This window comes from Apodemus sylvaticus, chromosome 2, assembly GCF_947179515.1.
Source record: "Apodemus sylvaticus chromosome 2, mApoSyl1.1, whole genome shotgun sequence".
NCBI lineage: Eukaryota > Metazoa > Chordata > Mammalia > Rodentia > Muridae > Apodemus > Apodemus sylvaticus.
In genome coordinates this window covers 99,288,726-99,310,249 of record NC_067473.1, presented here as the reverse complement: position 1 = coordinate 99,310,249, position 21,524 = coordinate 99,288,726, and the positions used below count along the sequence as shown (strand labels likewise).

At 42.6% G+C, this 21,524-nt stretch overlaps 1 pseudogene and 2 gene segments (V, D, J or C); 1 reads left to right on the top strand and 2 right to left on the bottom strand.

Moving 5' to 3' along the window:
• Positions 1 to 21,524, top strand: part of LOC127678018 (immunoglobulin kappa variable 4-1-like) — a 479,901-nt gene that overhangs the window by 216,869 nt on the left and 241,508 nt on the right.
• Positions 7,705 to 8,403, bottom strand: LOC127677181 (regulatory factor X-associated protein-like; annotated as a pseudogene).
• Positions 15,377 to 15,985, bottom strand: LOC127677152 (Ig kappa chain V-III region PC 7175-like). The segment is given in 2 exon segments: positions 15,377 to 15,720; positions 15,838 to 15,985. Coding segments are annotated over 2 exon segments (462 nt in total).

Below are 21,524 nucleotides of genomic sequence, written 5' to 3'. Positions count from 1 at the left end.
AAAGCTGAAACTGCTTAGGGTGGACAGTAGAAAATGGGACAGGAATATTCTAGGCAAGCTTTTGTCCACATCCTTCAGGAGCTGCTTCAGGCGAAAGGGATCGGGTTTGAAGAACGATGGTTAGAAGATTTTTAGATTGGATAGATTCTTGCTGCCCATGGTTCCAAGAAGAAAGAACTTTAAATGAGAGAACCTGGGAAGGAGTTGGTAAATCACTAAAGGCTGCCAAGGCAGATAATATTACCCTCTGCTTCTGGACGCTTACCAAAGATGCTATTGATGAAGGGACCCTGAAGGCATTAGATATCATGCAGGGAGAACTTGAGGAATCTCAAGAAAAAGGCCTGCTGGAGAGGACTTCCTCAGAAAAGGGTCCTCTCAACCCTAAATTAGAAAGATATAGAGATAGTGCTGATGAGCTAACTGTAGAGAAGGAAGCTCATCCAAAGAAAGGATCTGCTAAATAGCATGGTGAAGAATGGCCTCCTAATGCGCCTTCTGCTCCGCCTATGACCTCCATTGTAGGAGATGATATCCAGAGGGATATGCAACTGAAAAAATTGGAGTTTGATATTTAGTTGCAGAAGTTGACTAATGAGTTACAGGAGCTATAATGGATATCAAGTATTAGAGAGAACAATGATCTTGAGACACACTAATAGCCACTAGAAAGAGCTGTAAGTCAGGCTCGTGCAGAAGGACAGGATATGTCTGTCCTGTTGGCCTTCCCTGTCCTTGAGATCAGAGACCAGGAGAATAGGATTAGACAATATTAGACATTGGATTTCAAAGTGATAAAAGAATTAAAAGTAGCTGTGGCATAGTATGGCCCTATGGCCCCTTTTACACAAGCTTTATTGGATACTGTGATGGAGTCAAATTTAACTCCACAGGATTGGAGAACTCTATGTAAGGCTACCTTGCTGAGAGAAGATTTTTTGCTTTGGAATTCTGAATGGTGTGAAGCTAATATGAAGACAGCCACTATGAATTCTCAGGTAGGCCGTACAGATTGGGATAGTGAAATACTACTGGGAGAAGGTCTATATGAAGGGAATACTAATCAGATTGGGTTTCCTATTGGAGTGTATGCACAGGTTGCAGTGACTGCTTGCCGTGCATGGAATCTATTACCATCAAAAGGGGATATTAGTGGAAGCTTAATGGGCATCAGACAGGCTTCTGATGAGCTTTTTCAGGATTTTGTGGATAGGTTATTGAAAACAGTTAACAGAATTTTTGGAGATTCTCAGGCAGAAAATCCTTTAGTCACCCAGTTGGCTTGTGAGAACGCCAATGTAGCTTGTCACAAGGCCATCAGACCTCACAGGGGAAAGACAGACTTAGCTGGTTATGTTCACCTCTGTTACAAAACTGGGCCTTTGTACAATCAGGGTCTAGCCCTAGCTGCAGCTTTACAAGGAACCACCATACGGGGAATACTTTCGCAGGTACGAGGGTATAAAAAGTGTTTTAAATGTGGAAGTCTGGGTCATTTTAAAAGTGATTGCCCTAACAACAGGGATGCTATAAGCAGGCAATCAAATTGCACCCCAGGAGTCTGTCCTACATGTAGGAAGGGTAAACACTGGACTAGAGATTGTAAGTCCAAGATCGATATTCAGGGCCTTCCCTTATTGGGAAACAGGCAGAGGGGCCTGCCTCAGGCCCCCAGACAACCACGGCAAGCAGCTTATTGGGTCATGCAGCTGCTGCTAGGACAGGAAAATCTTTAAACTTATCAGGGCAACACCAGGAAGCCCAGGATTCAGCCTCCAATGTCATATTAACTCCAGAAATGGGGGCCCAGACTCTGCCTACAGGAGTCTTTGGACCTTTGCCTGCAGAACCTTGGGGATTGCTTCTAGGATGAATAGTACTATTGTAAAGTGGCTGAAGGTTTATCCAGGTGTCATAGATAATGATTATGAGGGAGAAATAAAAATTATGCTATCTTAAGGTTGAAGGTTTTCTAAGTTGCAGTATGTAAAAATCTCGAGTTGGTGTCTCTCATTTCCCACTCCTTCTACTGAGTAGTTCTAATCTTAGAACTCAATAATAAAATTTCTGATTCTATATATTGTAGGCTGTTTTGTTTTTGATATTGCTGGCACAACATAAGAATCTCTATGGCACTAATTTTTTTTTTTGTCTAGCAGCTTAGGGAGTGGTCCCTGTTCTGTAAGCACTTTATTAGGCTCCATGAAAACTGATGGAGGGCTTTTAATCTTTAGTCTAATTTGAAATGTGTCCCATCTTGACATATAGAACCTAAGACCCCAGGTTAGTCCCTGGGGTCAAGCAGTAGACCATTTCCCTGGATCTGTGAAGGTGATATTAAGGGAGTCATTTTTCTGGGAGACAGTAATTTAATCCCATGAAAACGTGGAGTGCCAGGTGGCATCTCTGGTAGTCTCACATCCTCAGTGTCCATAGTAGAATTGTCCCAGACCCCCGCATCTGTGTGCTTCCAGTCCTGACCTGTATTCTCTGCCAAGTAAGGGTCATAGGCTCATGGGAGTGCTATTTCTCGGTGGTGAGTAGATGGCGTAGGCACAGCGAGCTGTTCCCAGGCATCCGTTTTGACCAGTTCAAGAGCCTTTAAACAAGCTATCAGGGGTTGGGAGAAAAAGGCATCAGGGTCAAGTTTCCCTCCCACTTCTGCTAAGGGTGGTGGTCCCCCATGGAGCAGCTCAAATGGTGTGTGTTTAAACTTCCCTGGGGTGTTTCATACTCGGAACAAGGCAAAGGGCAAGAGGGCTGTCCAGTCCTTTCCACCAGTCTCTAAGGCTAATTTAGTCAAGGTATCTTTTAAGGTTCTATTTACTCTTTTTACCTGTCCTGAACTCTGAGGTCTATAAGCACAATGTAATTTCCAATCAATCAACAGCTGGGTGGACAGTCCTTGACTTACCTGGGCAATGAAGGCTGGGCCATTGTCTAATCCAATTACCTTAGGAATGCCGAATCTCAGGAAAATCTCTTCTAGTATCTTCTTTGCCATTATGTTGGCTGTCTCTTTTTTGTGGGGGAAAGCTTCTATCCAACCTGAGAAAGTATCTATGAAAACTAGTAAGTATTTGTTACCGTATTTTGTTGGTTTGACTTCTGTGAAGTCAACTTCCCAGTATGCTCCTGGCCTATCTCCCTGTAGGCGCTTACCAGGGGTGCCTATGTGATGTCTGGAATTGGTTAAGTCACAGGCTTTATAATTTTGAACTATGTCTTGAGCAATATCTGAGAGGCCCATGACATGATATTCGGAGTGGCATACAATGTCCTTTAATTTCTTTGTTCCCAAGCGGGTTAATTGGTGCAAATTGGTGACATATTGTTGTCCCTCTTTTGGGGGTAGGATAGATTTTCCATCTTCTGTCTCCGCTATTTTATAAGGAGTGTAGCTGTATATTATTTTTATTTTTTTTTAAACAGGCGGTGATCCTTGGCGGTGTACCCGAAACTGGTCTCTCTGATGTAATAATAATCTTTGGACTTTTTAATCCCCTGGTTGGCTATAAGAATCATGGTTCCTTGGTCAGCTTGTTTGGCTTCCATGTCAGCCATTTGATTTCCTTTGGCAATGGCATCTCAGGCTTTTGATGGCCAGAGTAATGTATAATGGCCAGGTTTTTTGGCAAATGTATGGCTTCTAGCAGACTCAAGATTTCTTCTTTGTTTTTTAATGTCTTTTCCAGCAGATGAGAGTAACCCTCTCTGTTTATAGATTGCCCCATGTATGTGAGCAGTGGTGAAAGTGTACCTGCTGTCCGTGTAGATGTTGATAGTCTTTCCTTCTGTCAGTCACAAGGCTTGGGTGAGTGCAATCAGTTCTGCTTTTTGAGCTGACGTTCCTTTAGGCAAACTGCTAGCCCAGATGGTCCATTTCTCATCCACCACTGCTGCTCCGGCTTTCTGCTTACTTTTAACCATGAAGCTGCTGCCATCCATGTACCAATTAGGGCATCCTGGCCAAGGCTGGTTGGTGAGGTCCTTCCGTGTTTCGGTTTCTTCTGCCAGGATGTCTACATACTGAACAAAGCCAAATCCCAATGGAGGGCTTCATCAAAAATAGCAGGGGAGTTCTTGAATCCCTGGGGCAGATGCTTCCAAGTCAATTGTCCAGCCTGTCCCGAATCTGGGTCTCTTCATTTGAAAGCAAAGATTGCCTGACTGGTAGGATGTAGTCTCAGGCATCAAGAAAAGAATGCATTCTTTAAGTCTAGAACCATATACCAATGTCTGTTAGGAGAGAACTGAGCAGGTTGTGGGGTGGACATCCTGTACTCTTTTATTAACTTTTCTTAGATCTTGTACTGGCCAGTAATCATTAGTGCCAGGCTTCCTAATTGGCAGCAACAGAGTATTCTAGGGAGACTGACAAGGAACTAGAATGCCTAGTCTCAGGAAACTTTGGATGTGTGGTCTGATGCCCTCTTAGGCCTCTCTGCTCATGGGGTATTGTTGTACCCCAATGGGGGATTGCATCAGTCTTTAGGCTTACGACGATGGGGGCACTCGTTGGCCTCTCTCATCCCCCCTCCCCCACTCCGTCTCTGCCCATGCTCTGGGGAACTTCTCTAGCTATGCTCCATCCATGGTCTTGCTGGAGGCTGGAGGCTCATGCAATCTGTATTCTTCCTCTAGTTTTAAAACTAAAATCATAGAAGTTGGGGTGTGCCAATTGACTATAGCTCCCTTTGAGAAAAAACCTATTTGAGCTTTTACTTTTGATAATAAATCTCTCCCCAATAATGGCATAGGACACTCAGGGATGACAAGGAAAGAGTGAGTTACTTGACCCTATTCCAGATCAACTTTTCTGTCAGTGGTCCAAGAATATGGTTTCTGGCCAGTGGCCCCAATATTATGGTGTTTTATTTTTTAATTTTTCTAATGTTTTTTTAACTGAAAATTCTGTTCCAGTGTCAACAAGGAAGTCTGTAGGGGTCCCCTCCACAGTTAGGGTTACCCTAGGCTTGGGAAGGGTTTTCAAGCCCCGTCCCCCCTAGTTCTTATCTTCCAGAGTGAGATCCTTGGGTGGTTTTTGCACTCGGTTTCTTCTTGGGGCAGTCTCTGGCCCAATGTCCCTTCTCTTTGCAATATGCACATTGGTCCTTGGTTCAAGGTTGTTGTAAAAGTCCTCCAGAGTCCCAGGGTCTTCTCAGCCCTGCATTGCCCAGGTACCCTGTCTGTCTGTTTCCTTGCTCTGTTCTATATGCCTCCCTGTCACCTACTACTACAGCCAAAATCCTTGTCAACCTCCTTTCCTGCCTTTTATCCCATCTATCTTCTCTTTCTTCTGCTTCTTTTTTTCTCTCTCTTTTCTTCGTCAGTCTCCCTCTATGGTATACTTTCTCTGCTTCTTTAACTAGGTCTTGCAAGGATAGCATTTGTAGATGCTCTAAACGCTGTAATCTTCTCTTACCTTGGCCAAATTGGTGGGGCATCTGCTGGCCCCCCTTGAGACCTGCCATGAGAGCCCAGTGATAGACTGTTAGCCTCCCCTTACCTTTAGAGGTATTGTAAGTTGAGTTGGCTCCTGGCACATTCATTCGTGCCTCTAGCAGGATTCTTTTCTTCTCCTTGGTGGTAAAAAGGACCTGTAAAAGCTATTGAAAGTCATCCCAGGTGGGCTGGTGGGAGAACATGAGAGATTTTATCAAACCTGTAAGGCTAGAGGGATTTTCTGGGAAAGGGGCGTGGTTTGTAATTGTTTAGGGTTGGCAGGTGGAGGGCCATATGCATGCAGAGGCAACTTCATAGTTAAGTTTGGTCCCCGGGGCTCTGAGCACATCGGATCCCGTGGCTGGTCCTTTTGTTGTTCCTCCAACAGTGTCCTGTTGAGAATTCTGAGGGGGCGTAGGGAGGGGATAAGGAGGCGTGGTACCAGTCCATTTTGGGGGCTCCTCAATCTCAGGATAAATCTTGGGGTAGGGGCGAGAGTTGGTTTCTGCCTGCCAGTGCAGACTCTCTGACTCTGTTGCTTTGTGTGGTGGCCCAGGCGGCTCTGATGGCCAGGCAGCTCGGGCTCCACCTCTGCTGTGTTCGCTTTTGTTTCCTGCTCTGAGTTGTGGAGCACTAGGACTCAGGAGCCTGGCTTATTTTCCTAAGACCAAGGCTTTAACCAGGACAGAGGATCTTGCGGCAAATCCTTCCAAACAAAAATATAAGGTACCTGGTCAGGATGAAATCCAAGTCCCTTCTGAAAAACAATGTCTTTGATGGCAGAAATCACAGTCAGGTCAAGTGTACCCTCCGGAGGCCAGCCGACATCATATGTCGGCCATTCTGAAGAACAAAATGTTCTCCATAATCCCTTCTTAACTTCTATAGACAGATTGTGTGCCCTATTTCTAATTTCAGTCCAGTGGTCGAGAATTTGACCAAGAGGAGTACTAACAGTCTGTCCCATCGTCCAAGTCACACAAACTACAAACAGAACACTCAGAAAGATTATGAAAGCCGAGACTCGAGCCCACCTCTTGTGGGACTTCCAACACCAGGAAACAGAATCAGATGGCCGAGAGGACATGAAATCTCTCCTCTCTAGGAGAGATCCAAGTAGGCACTCAGAAGGGAAGTCTCTGAGGGTCCTCGGAGTTCCCTCAGACCTCCTGGGATGTCTCCCAGGGTGACAGCCCTTTATCTCTTGACACATCCGTTGATAATCCTCCCTTCCATTCCAGACAGGGAGTTCCTTGCTCTCAGGAGTGCGGGCAACTGCAAACCAGAAATACCAGATTCACCAGATTCAGAAACAGCTGACTGACAATGACATAGACAAAGACAAAAGACAGAATCTCACCTCCAAGAGGGGTCTCTGAGAATTTGGGTGGTTGCAAATCCCTTGAAGAGCCCACAAATGAAAGACTTCCAAGTCCTTGGAAGTCCTCACTCAAGTCTTGGGATAGGACTATGCCCCCAAAAATTCATGAGAGACCATTCTTGATGCAAACACATGAGGTTTAATTCTCTAGTGCACTGGGGCCCCTCTCATGTCCCATGCAGGGACACAGGAGTTTGACCTCATGCAGCTGCAGCTGGGGTTTTTTAAAGAAGAAGACTATAAAGAAAAAGGGGGAGGGGATGCTCAGGCAGTGATCTATGGCATAAGGAATGGGGAGATCAGTTGGCAATTTATGGCTCAGCAGAAGGTTATAGGTTATCTTGGGCAAACACAGCTACTTTGAGAGGGGATGGGGCGCTAGTTCTTGAAGCCCAGGTGCTAGTCCTTGAAGCCCAGGGACTTTGAAGTCTGTGTGGGGAATCTATCTTGAGGTTGAAGGTTTTCTAAGTTGCACTATGCAAAAATTTCAAGTTGGTGTCTCTCAACAGCACTGGGTGATTTGATATTACTATTACTTTTATGACTTCCACAGAAAGTATCTGCCTCATTAGCTTCAGTAAGCATAACTAAAGAGAAACATTAAAAAGTATAAAGGTGATTTTTTTTCAAACATAGTGATATGAAACAATTGAATTCAAAAATTCAATAGTTATTTATCCTCAAATGTACATGCACATTTACAGAAAAAATTCTATTTCTCTCTCTCTCTCTTTCTTTTCTTTTCTTTTCTTTCTTTCTTTCTTTTTTTTTTTTAAGAATGGAACTTGCTCTGTATCCCAGGTTGGCTTTGGACTTGGTATCTTCTTGGCTCAGTTTTCCAAGTTCAGGGATTCCAGGTGTGCACCCCCAAGGCCTGATTCTCAAGGCGTTCTCTTAGTCTAAAAGCACAACCATCCATTACAGTAAGGTAAAGCACAGCAGACTTCCTCAGCCTTACACCGGCACTCCTGGGAACTGCTGCTGTTTTTGCTCCAACTCTTGTTGACTTAGTGGCTAATGCTGTTTCTGTAAAAACTGGAAAACTTCTGGACTCCTTAGGAATGACAGTCTTTTCTGATTTAACACTTGCTCTAAAAGAGTAGGTCTTGCAGGGCGATCACCAAAAGATCCTGTTCTCTGACATTAGAGAATATGTTGTCTGTGCTGTCCTCCAGTTTGATGTTGCCTGTGCTGGCTGCATAGGGGCCACCAGAGCCCAGTGCTTGGTCGCTTTTCTTCTTCCTTTCTTTGTCCTTGTACATCTTGTTACGGTGCTTCTTGTACATCCAGGGCTAGCACTGCTTGGCTACCTGGCTGGTGGTCTCACAACAGCCCTCATAGGTGAAGGTCTTGGAGCCTGCTCTGTGCACTGCTGCCACCCTCAGCATCCTCATCCTCCAACTCCTCTGGTCTGGCAGCACTCTCGGTGCTGCTCGCCGGGTCAGATGTGTCCAGTGGGTCTGCTTCATCCTTCCACGCCTCTTCCTTACATCTGCTGCCTCCTTACTCCCCACCAGGCCTGGCCTTAGAGTGCCACCAGCCTTGACCTCATCCTGCTGCATCACTAGCACTGTCACCAGAGGGGCCGTCCAGGGACTGGTGGTACTTGACGTGGAGCCCTGGTAGCTTGCACCTCCATGCTGCCTTCAGAGCCCAGGTCCTCCACCTTGACCCTTCAGCACTTTGAGAAACACAACAACTTGACAAGAAGCCTGCTTACCACCATCACTGCACTGCTTCCTTTTGTTTTATTATGCACGTTCACTGTAGTGAACCAGTTACAGTTCAAAGATGATAAACAAGGCAAAGCAAATATACATTGTATGAAATTAAAGTTATTCTTCACATTTTACCTTCCTTTTTTGAGGAATGCTCACTTCTAGTTGATTTTTTTTTTATTCAAAATTAGTACATTGAACAGTTATAATGTGGCAAGTTAGGTGATATTTCTCATTTATACCCAGAATAAAAATATTTCTTTATTATGCAACATATACTATCCATGCTAAGAGCCATACACTTTTAAATATCCCCAAATCTCATAGTTCTTACTTTAAGTCAGCTATCTCCCTGTTCCACCGGGATATGGCACTCTGTGCCCCAAGCCTCTCCTCACTGATTTGGAGGGACCAAATGCCCTGAGTGCAGTGGAAGAAGTACACCAGGAGATGGTGTCTTCACTGTGGCAGACCCTGCAAGAATCTGCCACAGCAGGGAGGATAGGAGGCAGAAGGGGTGGAATGAATGGAATGGTATTCAGGAGTGGTATTCAGGAGTGTGGGCATTTTGGTGGTTGCTGGGTAGCAAGTCCCACCAGACCCCAGCAGCAGCTCTGGGACTCCAGAGGTGGGAGGGGCTTCTTACCAACTACTCTGAGTGCAGTGGGCTCTCTAGGATGTATCAGGAGAGGTGCCTTCACTGTGGCAGACTTGGTAAGAGTCTGCCCCAGCTGAAAGGACAGGCGGTGGAAGGGGCAGAAGGAATGGAAGGGGGTGGTATTCAGGAGGGTAGAGGTGTTTGGTGGTTGCTCGGTATCGAGTATTTCAGGGCCCCCAGCAATAGCTCTGGGACTCCAGAAGTGGGAGGGGATTCTTACCAACTACTCTGAGCGCAGCAGGTTCTCTAGGATGTATAAGGAGATTGTGTCTTCACTGTGGCAGACCCTGCAACTGTCTGCCCCAGCAGTAAGGACAGGCAGCTCTCCCATATTTCTTTCTTTATTAATTTTATTTTTTTGTAAATTTTAAATGATTTTTATTAGATATTTGCTTTATTTACATTTCAAATGGTATCCCCTTTCCTCGTTACTCCTCCAAAACCCCCAATCACTTCCTGCCTCCCCCTGATCACCCCGTGCCTCCCCACCCACTTTCCTAACTGGCATTCCCCTATTCTGGGGCATCAAGCCTTAACAGGACCAATAGCTTCACCTCTCATTGATGTCTGAAATGACCATCTTCTGCTACATATGTAGCTAGAGCCTTGGGTCCCTCCTCTTTGATTGGTGGTTTAGTCCCTGGGAACTCTGGGTGTACTGGTTGTTATATATTATTCCTCCTATGGGACTGCAAACCTCTTTAGCTTCTTGCATTCTTTTTCTAGCTGCTCTATTGGGGACCTTATGCTCAGTCTATTGTGTAAATATAGCTAACATTTTCAGCATCCATTCCTCTGTGGGGGGACATCTGATTTCTTTCCAGTTTCTGGCTATTATAAATAGGGCTTCTATGAACATAATGGAGCATGTGTCCTTATTACATGCTGGAGAATCTTCTGGGTATATGCCCATGAGTGTTATAGTAGGGTCCTCCAGTAGCATTATGTCCACTTTTCTGAGGAACCACCAAACTGTTTTCCAGACTGGTTTTACCCACTTGCAATGCCACGAGCAATGGAGGAGTGTTCCTCTTTCTCCACATCCTTTCTAGAATTTGCTGTACCCTGAGTTTTTGATCTTAGCTATCCTAACTGGTATGAGGTGGAATCTCAGTGTTGTTTGGATTTGTATTTTCCTGATGATTATGTTGAAAATTTACTTAGGTATCTTTCAGCCATCCAGTATTCCTCAGTTGATAATTCTTTCCTTAGCTCTGTACCCTCTTTTTAATAGGTTCTCCCTAGTCTAATTTCTTGATTATTTGTAAATATTGGATGTTAGCTCTCTATGGGGTGTAGGATTGGCAAAGATCTTTTCCCAATCTTTTGGTTCCCATTTTGTCCTATTCACAGTGTCTTTTACTGTACAGAAGCTTAAAGGAAACTATTAACATAAATAAGCTAAAAAAAAACCCACATAGTCATTTCATTAGATACTGAAAAAGCATTTGACAAAATTCAGCATCATTTTATGCTAAAAGTCTTGGAATGAACAGGAATTCAAGGCCCATACCTAAACATAGTAAAAGCAATATATTGCAAAACAGTAGCCAACATCAAATTAAATGGAGAGAAACATGAAGTAATCCCACTAAAATCAGGGACTAGAGAAGACTGCCCTCTTTCTCTCCATATCTTTACAATATAGTACTTGAAGTTCTAGCTAGAGCAATTAGACAGCATAAGGAGGTCAAAGGGATAAAAATTGGAAAGGAAGAAGTCAAAGTATCACTATTCGCAGATGATATGATAGTATACTTAAGTGACCCAAAAAACTCCACCAGAGAACTCCTATAGCTGATAAACAATTTCAGCAAAGTGTTTGGTTATAAAATCAACTCAAGCAAATCAGTAGCCTTCCTATACTCAAAGGATAAGCAGGGTGAGAAAGCAGTTGGGGAAATGACACCTTTCACAAGAGCCACAAATAATATAAAGTATCTTGCTGTGACTCTATTCAAACTAGCAAAAAATCTGTATGAAAACAACTTCAGGTCTCTGAAGAAGAAGATTGAAGAACCTCAGAAAATGGAAAAAATCTTCCATGCTCATGGATTGGCAGGATTGATATATTAAAATGGCCATCTTATCATAGCAATATACAGATTCAAGCAATCCCCATCAAAATCTCAACTCAGTTATTTATAGAGTTAGAGCAATTCTCAAATTCAGTTGGAGCTACAAAAAACCCAGGATATCTAAAACTATTCTCAACAGTAAAAGAATGTCTGGGAGAATCAGTATCTCGGACCTCAGGCAGTTCTACAGAGCAACAGTGTTAAAAACTGCATGGTATTGGTACAGTGACAGGCAGTTGGATCAATGGAATAGGATTGAAGACCCAGAAATGAACCCACACACCTATGGTCACTTAATGTTCAACAAAGGAGCTTAAATCATTCAGTGGAATAAAGATAGCCTTTTCAACAAACGGTGCTGGTTCAATTGGAGGTCAGCCTGAAGAAGAATTCGCATTGATCCATTCTTATCTCGTTGTACTAAGCTCTACTCCAAGTGGATCAAGGACCTCCACATAAAGCCAGTCACACTGAAGCTAATAGAAAAGATATTGGGGAAGACCCTTGAGTTGGGCACAGGGAGAAAGTTCCTGAGCAGAACACCAATAGCTTATGCTCTAAGATCAAGAATTGACCAATGGGACCTCATAAAATTACAAAGTTTCTGTAAGGCAAAGGAAAGTACACTGTCAAGTGGAGAAAATGGCAACCAACAAATTAGGAAAAGATCTTCACCAACCCTACATCCAACAGAGGGCTAGTATCTGATATATACAAAGATCTCAAAAAGTTAGACCCCAGAAAACCAAATAACTCTATTAAAAATGGGGTACAGAGCTAAACAAAGAACTTCCACTTGAAGAACTTCAGATGTCTGAGAAGCACCTTAAGAAATGTTCAACATCATTAGTCATTAGGGAAATGCAAATCAAAACAACCCTGAGATTTCACCTCATACCAGTCAGAATGGCTAAGATTAAAAACTCAGGAGACAGCAGGTGTTGGCGAGGATGTGGAGAAAGAGGAACACTCCTCCACTGCTGATGGGATTGCAAGATGGTACAACCACTTTGGAAATCAGTCCGGTGGTTCCTCAGAAAACTGGGCATGACACTTCTGAAGGACTCTGCTATACCACTCCTAGGCATATACCCAGAGGATTCCCCAGCATGTAATAAGGATACATGCTCCACTATGTTCATAGCAGCCCTATTTATAGTAGCCTGAAGCTGGAAAGAACCCAGATGTAATGGAGGAATGGATACAAAAAATGTGGTATATATACACAATGGAGTACTATTAAGCCATTAGAAACAACGAATTCATGAAATTCATAGACAAATGGATGGAGTTGGACAACATAATCCTAAGTGAGTTAAACTAGTCTCAAAAGAACACTCATGGTATGCAGTAACTGATAAGCAGATATTAGCCTAGAAGCTTAGAATACCCACGACACAATCCACATATCAAATGATGCCCAAGAAGAAGGAAGGAGTGGCCCCTGGTTCTCGAAATGCTCAGTACAGCATTATAGGGGAATACCAGAAAAAGGAAGTGGGAAGGGGTGGATTGGGGAATAAGGGAAGGGAAGAGGGCTTATGGGACTTTCAGGGAGGGGGATCCAGGAAAGGGAAATCATTTGAAATGTAAATAAAGAATATATCAAATATAAAAAAAAGCTTAGGAGGTTGGACCTCAGCCAATGGGGAAAAGACATAGCCTCCACTTGAGTTAGAATAGAAACCAAATGTACTTCCTGTCTAGTTATTTTTACTCTTCTAAGCACACACATTTCTTGAAGAGTAAAATTTGCCTTTTCCAGAAAAAAAAAAAACCTGCATGGTATTGGTTCAGTGACAGGCAAGTAGATTAATGGAATAGAATTGAAGACTCAGAAATAAACCCACACACCTATAGTCACTTGATCTTTGACAAAGAAGCTACAACCCTCCAGTAGAAAAAAGATAGCCTTTTCAAAAAATGGTGCTGGTTCAATTGGAGGTCAGCATGCAGAAGAATGCAAATCTGCAGAAGAATGCAAATCGATCCATTCTTATTTCCTTGTACAAAGCTCAATTCCAAGTGGATCAAGGACCTCCACATAAAACCAGACACACTGAAACTAATAGAAAAGAAACTGGGGAAGACCCTTGAGGACATGGGCACAGGGGAAAAGTTCCTGAACAGAACACCAATAGCTAATGCTCTAAGATCAAGAATTGACCAATGGGACCTCATAAAATTACAAAGTTTCTGTAAAGCAGAGGACACTGTCAATTGGACAAAGCAGCAACCAACAAATTGGGAAAAGATCTTCACCAACCCTACATCTGACAGAGGGCTAATATCCAATATATACAAAGAACTCAAGAAGTTAGACTCCAGAGAGCCAAATAACACTATTAAAAATGGGGTACAGAGCTAAACAAAGAATTTTCACCTGAAGATATTCAGATGGCAGAGAAGCACCTTAAGAAATGTTCAACATCATTAGTCATTAGGGAAATGCAAATCAAAACAACCCTGAGATTTCACCTCACACCAGTCAGAATGGCTAGGATTAAAAACTCAGGAGACAGCATGTGTAGAGAGGATGTGGAGAAAGAGCAACACCACTCCACTGCTGGTGGGATTGCAAGTTGGTACAACCACTCTGGAAATCAGTCTGGTGGTTCCTCAGAAAACGTCATAACACTTCCGGAGGACCCTGTCATACCTCTCCTGGGTATATACCCTGAGCATTCCCCGGCATCCAGTAAGGACACATGCTCCACTATGTCCATAGCAGCCTTATTTATAATAGCCAGAAGCTAGAAAGAACCCAGATGTCCCTCAGTGGAGGAATGGAAACAGAAAATGTGGTATATTTACACAATGGAATACTACTCAGCAATTTAAAAAAATGAATTCATGAAATTCTTAGGCAAATGGTAGGAACTGGAAAATATCATCCTAAGATGGGTAACCGAATCACAAAAGAACAGTCATGGAATGCTGTCACTGATTAAGTGGATATTAGTTCAGAAGTCCTGAATACTCAAGACACAATTATCATATCCAATGATTCTCAAGAAGATGGAAGGAGAGGTTCCTGGTCCTGGAAAGACTCAGTGCAACAATGTAGGGGATTGCCAGGACAGAGAAGTAGGAGGTGTTTGATTGGGGAATGGGCCTAGGGAAGAGGGCTTATGGGACTTATATGGACAGGAAAACCAGGAAAGGGGAAATCATTTGGAATGTAAGCAAAGAATGTAGAAAAACAAACAAGTAAGGAAATAGTACCTCAGGCTGGCATGGTTGCTCACCCAGTACCAGGAAGCATGCTCACAGAAGACTGATGAGCTGAGTTTGATTACCTATGTGGACCTGGTGGAAAGAAAGAACTAACTTCTGCAGGTTGTTCTTTCACACCCATGGGCATGTGCGCGCGTGCGTGCGTGCGCACACACACACACACACACACACACACTCACACACACACATGCACACACACATACCTATAAGTGTCATAGTTAACAGTATTTTTTTAAATTACTTATTTATTTATTTTTGCACACTCCTGATTTTATTCCTCTAAAAAGCCCCTGCACCCTTTGTCTGTTCCACATCCCAATCCTCCTCCCCACATCCTGTCTCCATGAAGATGTCTCCATCCCCTATGACTCCACTCCACCTGATATCTGAGCTCCCTAAGACTCCAGTCTCTTGAGGGTTAGGTGCACTATCTCTGATTGAATACTGACCTGGAAGTCCTCTGCTGTATATGCAACACTGTTTTATAGTGACATAATTTTTATTATTTTTCCTATTTCCAGAATTATAGAGACAGTAAACTCAGTGACTGGAAAGTCAAAGGAGGATTCTGGGTGAGGGAATAAGCAGAGATGTGGTCAGTGAGTGAGCGGAGAAGGAAAAATAATCCAGAAATAAATATGTGTTAAAAAATTTAAATGATAAATTATAATTAAAACAATCATACATTTCATTGGGAAATAATGAAATTACAAAGCACTAAGAATGGGATACATATACATATCTGTTTATAAAACTTGTTACATTATTTGAGATATTTTTCTACATAAACCTTGAGCTCTGTGTTGAGATGTCAGAGAACAAGGGAGAACTGAGAGACTGAGCCTCATTGAGCAGCAATGCAGGAGGTTTTTGTTCAGCCGTGGAGCACTGTGGGAGGATACTCCCTACTTTGCTGACAGTAATAGGTTGCAGCATCATCAGCCTCCACAGGATTGATGGTGAGGGTGAAGTCTGTCCCAGACCCACTGCCACTGAACCTGTCAGGGACCCCAGATTCTAGGTTGGATGCAAGATAGATGAGGAGTTTGGGTGGCTGTCCTGGTTTCTGTTGGTACCAGTGCATATAACTATTTATAGATGTACTGACACTTTTGCTGGCCCTGCAGGAAATGGTGGCCCTCTGCCCTAGAGACACAGTCAAAGAAGCTGGAGACTGGGTCAGCACAATGTCACCATTGGAGCCTGGAATGATAAACACACAGACATTACAAATGCAGTAATTACAATGACCAAGAACCCTCAGGCATGGAAAGTCATGTGGCCACAGAGGTGGCTCCCAACACTCCTCTGCATCCTCACCTGGAACCCAGAGCAGCAGCACCCATAGCAGGAGTGTGTCTGTCTCCATCTCTGAGAGCTGGAAGAGAGGATGCTTCTTAGGCTCCTGGCAGCTGCCCTTAAAGGAGCCTGGGCTGTTGGATAATGACTCCATATGCAAATCAGCTCAGCAGAGTGTGTGCTGCCGCTCACAGGGCACCTGCTCCTGTTTCACCCACAGGGAGTTGGTGTGAGCAGGAAATTTACTAGAGCATCACATGTGTCTTAAAGAAATCATTCTAAATACATTTTTTGAGACAGGTTTTCTCTTTCTATTCTTGGTTGTCCTGAAGCACACTCTGTAGACCAGATCCTCCCATCTTTGCCTCTCGAGTTCTGTAATTAAAGGTGTGCACCGCCACCACCCAGCTTTCTCTTGTTTTCCACTCTATTAAATACTTACCCTCTACTCTTTTTGAGGTGTTAGGTGGGAGAGTGAATTGTGGATGCACTATGTAGAGAATGTAAGTTATTTCAAGAACAACTTGATCCCTCAAAATTGTACACACCCAATGAAAGCATTATCTGAAAGGGAATATAGAAAAATGATTCAATGAAAAAAGTATCAAAATTCTTGTCATAGTACCTTATTTTTTTTAGATCCATGTTTTAGATCCATGTGTATGATGTGTCTTCATATGTTTGTATATTTGTTCTTGTTTATGATTTAAGGGTAAGTTCTTTTCATGCCCTGTGGGGCATGTGGTTGGAGATCAGAAGACAAGTTTGGGTGTAGATCTGAGGCAGGGTCTGTTGTTCACCCCTATTCCTGAAATGCATTTTAGCCCAGGCTCTTGTGGGATTCTCTCTCTCTCTTTTTAACACTTTAGCATTTTATTCTGTTTTAAAATTGGATATATTTTTTATTTACATTTCAAATGATTTCTCCTTTTCTGGCTCCCCGTCTCCCCGAAAGTCCCTTAAGCCCCCTTCTCTCCTCCTGTTCTCCCACCCACTCCTTCCCATTTCCCTGTTCTGGTTTTGCCCTATACTGCTTCACTGAGTCTTTCCAGAACAAGCGGCTACTCCTCTGTTCTTCTTCTTCTTCTTTTTTTTTTTTAATATTTTTATTTTCTATATTCTTTGTTTACATTCCAAATGATTTCCCCTTTCCCGGAACCCGCTCCCCATATGTCCCATAAACCTTCTTCTCTCCATCCATTCTCCAATCACCTCCCTCCTTTTTCTCTGTCCTTATATTCCCCTCCAATGCTAGATCAATCATTTCCAGGATCAGGACCCTCTCTATACTTCTTCATGGGAGTCATTTGTTATGCGATTTGTGCCTTGGGTATTCAGGGTTTCTGGGCTAATTAATATCCACTTATCAGAGATTGCATTCCATGTGTATTCTTTTGTGATTGGGTTACATCACTTAGGATGATATTTTCCAGATCAAACAATTTGCCTAAAAAAATTTGTGAATTTATTGTTTCTAATTACTGAGTAGTATTCTATCGTGTAAATATACTACATTTTCTGTATCCATTCCTCCTTTGAGGGGCATCTGGGTTCGTTCCAGCTTCTGGCTATTATAAATAAGGCTGCTATGAACATAATAGAGCATGTGTCTTTATTGCATGCCGGGGAATCCTTTGGGTATATGCCCAGGAGAGGTATAGCAGGGTCCTCCGGAAGTGTCATGTCCAGTTTTCTAAGGAACCTCCAGACTGATTTCCAATTGGTTGTAACCTCTTACAGCCCCACCAGCAATGGAGGAGTGTTCCTCTTTCTCCACATCCTCGCCAACACCTGCTGTCTCCTGAGTTTTTGACCTTAGCCATTCTGACTGGTGTAAGGTGAAATCTCAGGGTTGTTTTGATCTGCATTTCCCTAATGACTAATGATGTTGAGCACTTCTTAAGGTGCCTCTTGGCCATCCGAATTTCTTCAGGTGAAAATTGTTTAGATCTGTACCCCATTTTTAATAGGGTTATTTGGTTCCCTGGGGTCTAACTTCTTGAATTCTTTGTATATATTGGATATTAGCCCCTCTATCAGATGTAGGGTTGGTGAATATCCTTTCCCAATTTGATGGTTGCTGTTTTGTCCTTTTAACAGTGTCCTTTGCCTTACAGAAACTTTGTAGTTTTATGAGGTCCCATTTGTCCATTCTTGATCTTAGAGCATAAGCTTTTGGTGATCTGTTCAAGAACTTTTCCCCCATGCCCATGTCCTCAAGTGTCTTTCCCAGTTTCTTTTCTATTAGTTTCAGTGTGTCTGGTTTTACATGGAGGACTTGATCCACTTGGAGTGAAGTTTAGTACATGGAGATAAGAATGGATCAATTCACATTCTTCTGCATGCTGACCTCATTTGATGTGTGGATTATGTTTTGTGTATTCCAGTTTTCTAAGTTAATATCCATTTATTAGTGAGTGCATTGCTCTTTTGAGACTGGGTTACCTCACTTAGTATGATGTTCTCCAGCTCCATCCATTTGCCTAAGAATTTCATGAATTCATTGTTTCTAATGGCTGAATAGTACTCCATTGTGTATATATACCATACTTTTTGCATCCACTTTTCTGTCGAGGGATACCTGGGTTCTTTCCAGCTTCTGGCTATTATAAATAGGGCTGCTATAGTGGAGCATGTATCCTTAATTTATGCTGGGGAATCCTCTGGGTATATGCCTAGGAGTGGTATAGCAGGATCTTCTGGATGTGAGGTGCCCAGTGTTCTGAGGAACCACCAGACTGATTTCCAGAGTGGTTGTACCAATTTGCAACCCCACCAGCAGTGGAGGAGTGTTCCTCTTTTTCCACATGTGGGATTCTCTTGTTGCTGTCTTTCATCTTGCCACAGCATCACTCCAAACACAGTCAATGGTGCTGCTGTATCTGGCTTTTTGTAGGTATCTGGGGTGTGAGCCAGGTCCTCATACCTTGTGACAAGTACTTTGCTCACAGAGCCATCCTGTCAGCCCATTGTCTTTAAGGAAAACCAGAAAGATGAAGTTTATTTTATTGAACAGAATTAATACTACAGGATATGCAGGAGTTCAAAAATAAAGAAAAGAAGCATGTAGTGAAGATATGCCCAGATACATCTTTTGTGTAGTTCTTAAAACCATCCACTATTATTAAAAAACAGATATTTTGTATTTTTTCATGGTGATAAAAAGCTAATTATCAAAACTATTGATTCTTCCCCAGAGAAATCCTAAGATTGACAGATTGATGATTATATTTTTATATAGTTAGATAGAGAAGTAAATATTTTTTCACATAATCTTTCTTCTGCCCTCCTTTCTAGGTTTAACTAGTCAGAAGGATGGATTTCCTAGCAAGATTTTGAGGTGCGATGTGACAGTAGTATTTTAATTAAATAAGAAAAATAAAGTTATAAAAAGACATGACAATAAGGAACAGTAAGTAGCATTGGAATGTGGAGACTAGGAAGAAGGAAGGGAGAGGGAGGCAGGAAGGAAGAAGAAAAAGAGAAGAACCAGAAAAAGGAGGAAGACGAAAGAAGAAAGTATGAGAAGGAAAGAATAAAGTGAGGAAAAAACGAAGATGAAGGAAAGATGGAAAATTCCCTCCTCCTCAGCTTATCTTCACTGTTTCTTTTTCCAGGTCACTGCCATAGAGAGGTGGATCCTTTCGTTTTGTTATATACATTCACTGTTCACTGAACGAGGTACAGTTCAAAGATGAGATAATAGGGCAAAACAAATATGCATGACCTGAAATTAGCAAGTTATTCTTTAATTTTGCCTTCCTTTTTGAGGTATGCTCACTTTTTTGATTTTTGTGTTCAAGAACTACACTTCTGCCAGGCAAGGTGATGAATTCTAATAATTCAAACATGTAAGAAGCTAAGACAGGAGGGTCTTGAGTTTGCTGCCCTCTAGACACATAGCTTTGGTTAAATGGATGACCAAATTTTCTGCCCCACTCTAAGCTCCACATCTTCATCTATTTTTGCATGCAGTTCTGTTCATTTATATTTTTTTATACTGACTTTGTTCTTTTTTTTTATTAACTTATACCTTAACTTTCTATTCATTAACATTGTTACTTTGTTTCAATCCAGCAGAAGGGCCCTCTCATCATGAAAGGAGACTCAGTGCCCTCTGACAGAAAGATCGACAAGATGACAGAACAGATGTACTACGGAACAGGGTTGCTCCCATGTTGAATGCAATATAGATGTGCAAGCAAGGATGACCACTGCAAAGTTGGTACATGATCCCAGCCCTGAGACAAGAAATTTGGCCGCAAACAGCTCAGAGAGGAGCTCTTTGAAATGCACAGAAGTCCTGAAGTACACTGAGCATGGGGAAAGTATGGGCTGGGCTTTACAAAGGAGGACAATGGAATTGAGTGCAGAAGCAGACAAGGGTCTGCTCATTCCTAGTCTTGAATGGTGCACGCATGAGGCTGAATGAGCTTCCCAATGGTCATTTGTTATGCAGAAAACTCATATGGAAAGCGATGCACCACATGCTATTAGGAGACTCAGAGGTCTATAGCAAGGTAGTGTTCCCACTGAGCTCATGGCCTGAGACCGTGCTCACATCCTTTGCAGGAGTGATAGTGGACTGAAGCTCCAACACTTTTGTTACTATAGTTATTTGCCTAAATCTTTCCATATTCACACAACCAAATTGAATTCTTTTCTAAAAAATACAAATAGAAACAAGTTAGATTTGAATATAGTCATGATCTGTCACTTCAGGCCATGTTCAATAGTAATGGAAGTCTGGGCAAGGTGTTCTGTATGGGACAGGTGAGAATTTAAGACAATCCAAATAGATCTGAATCCCACTCTTGCTTGCAGCTTTGATGAAGGCCTACTACTGTCTGTGAAAAGAAGCTTCTCTGACTAAGGTTAAGAACAGCACTGATTGATGTGTATAAATAGAAATATCTAGAAGGCAGTTTGACAACATGATCATTTAGTAAAAACATCTAGACTAATTTTCCCCCTAGAGTCTATGACTTCCCTACCCATGGGCTTTTGGCCATCCTTGCAGTACTTAGGATGAAATCCCATCTTCCATCAGAAAGTGGCTGTCTGGCATGCCACTATTGTACCAGTGGGCACATTTTGCCTGCAAGTCAATTGTGTTCAGCACTGGATAGACAATTGATATTTTTTCTTCTTTAGCAGCATGGATTGGGTCTTTCAGCACGATGAAAACTATCCAGCAGGAAGGAAGTTTCTAATCCAATTTTAGATTGAATTCTCTATGTTCTGTATTCAAAATCCATGTATCTTCAGTAGTAGTATCTAATGCCCACTATGGTGGGCAGCCAAGAGTGATGACAATAGCCTGTGTTATTTTGGCTGCTTTGAGAGCTTTCCTGACAAGTAACTTATAGGGTAGGAGCCTATGCCTGACACTGAGATGTCCATTGGTATCCTGTGGCTTCTGGGAGCAGCATTGTGCAAATATACTGTGAACCTCTTCTCAATCTCTCTCTCTCTCTCTCTCTCTCTCTCTCTCTCTCTCTCTCTCTCTCTCTCTCTCTCTCTTTATGTGATGTGAGGACTATTCTTTTTTTTTAATTTGAATTTTTTTATTCATTTGATAAATTTTTTTTATTTACATTTCAACTGATTTCCCCATTTCTGGTCCCCCACTCTCCGAAAGTCACATCAGCCCCCTTCCCTCCCCCTATTCTCCCACCCACCACTCCCCACTTCCCTGTTCTCGTTTT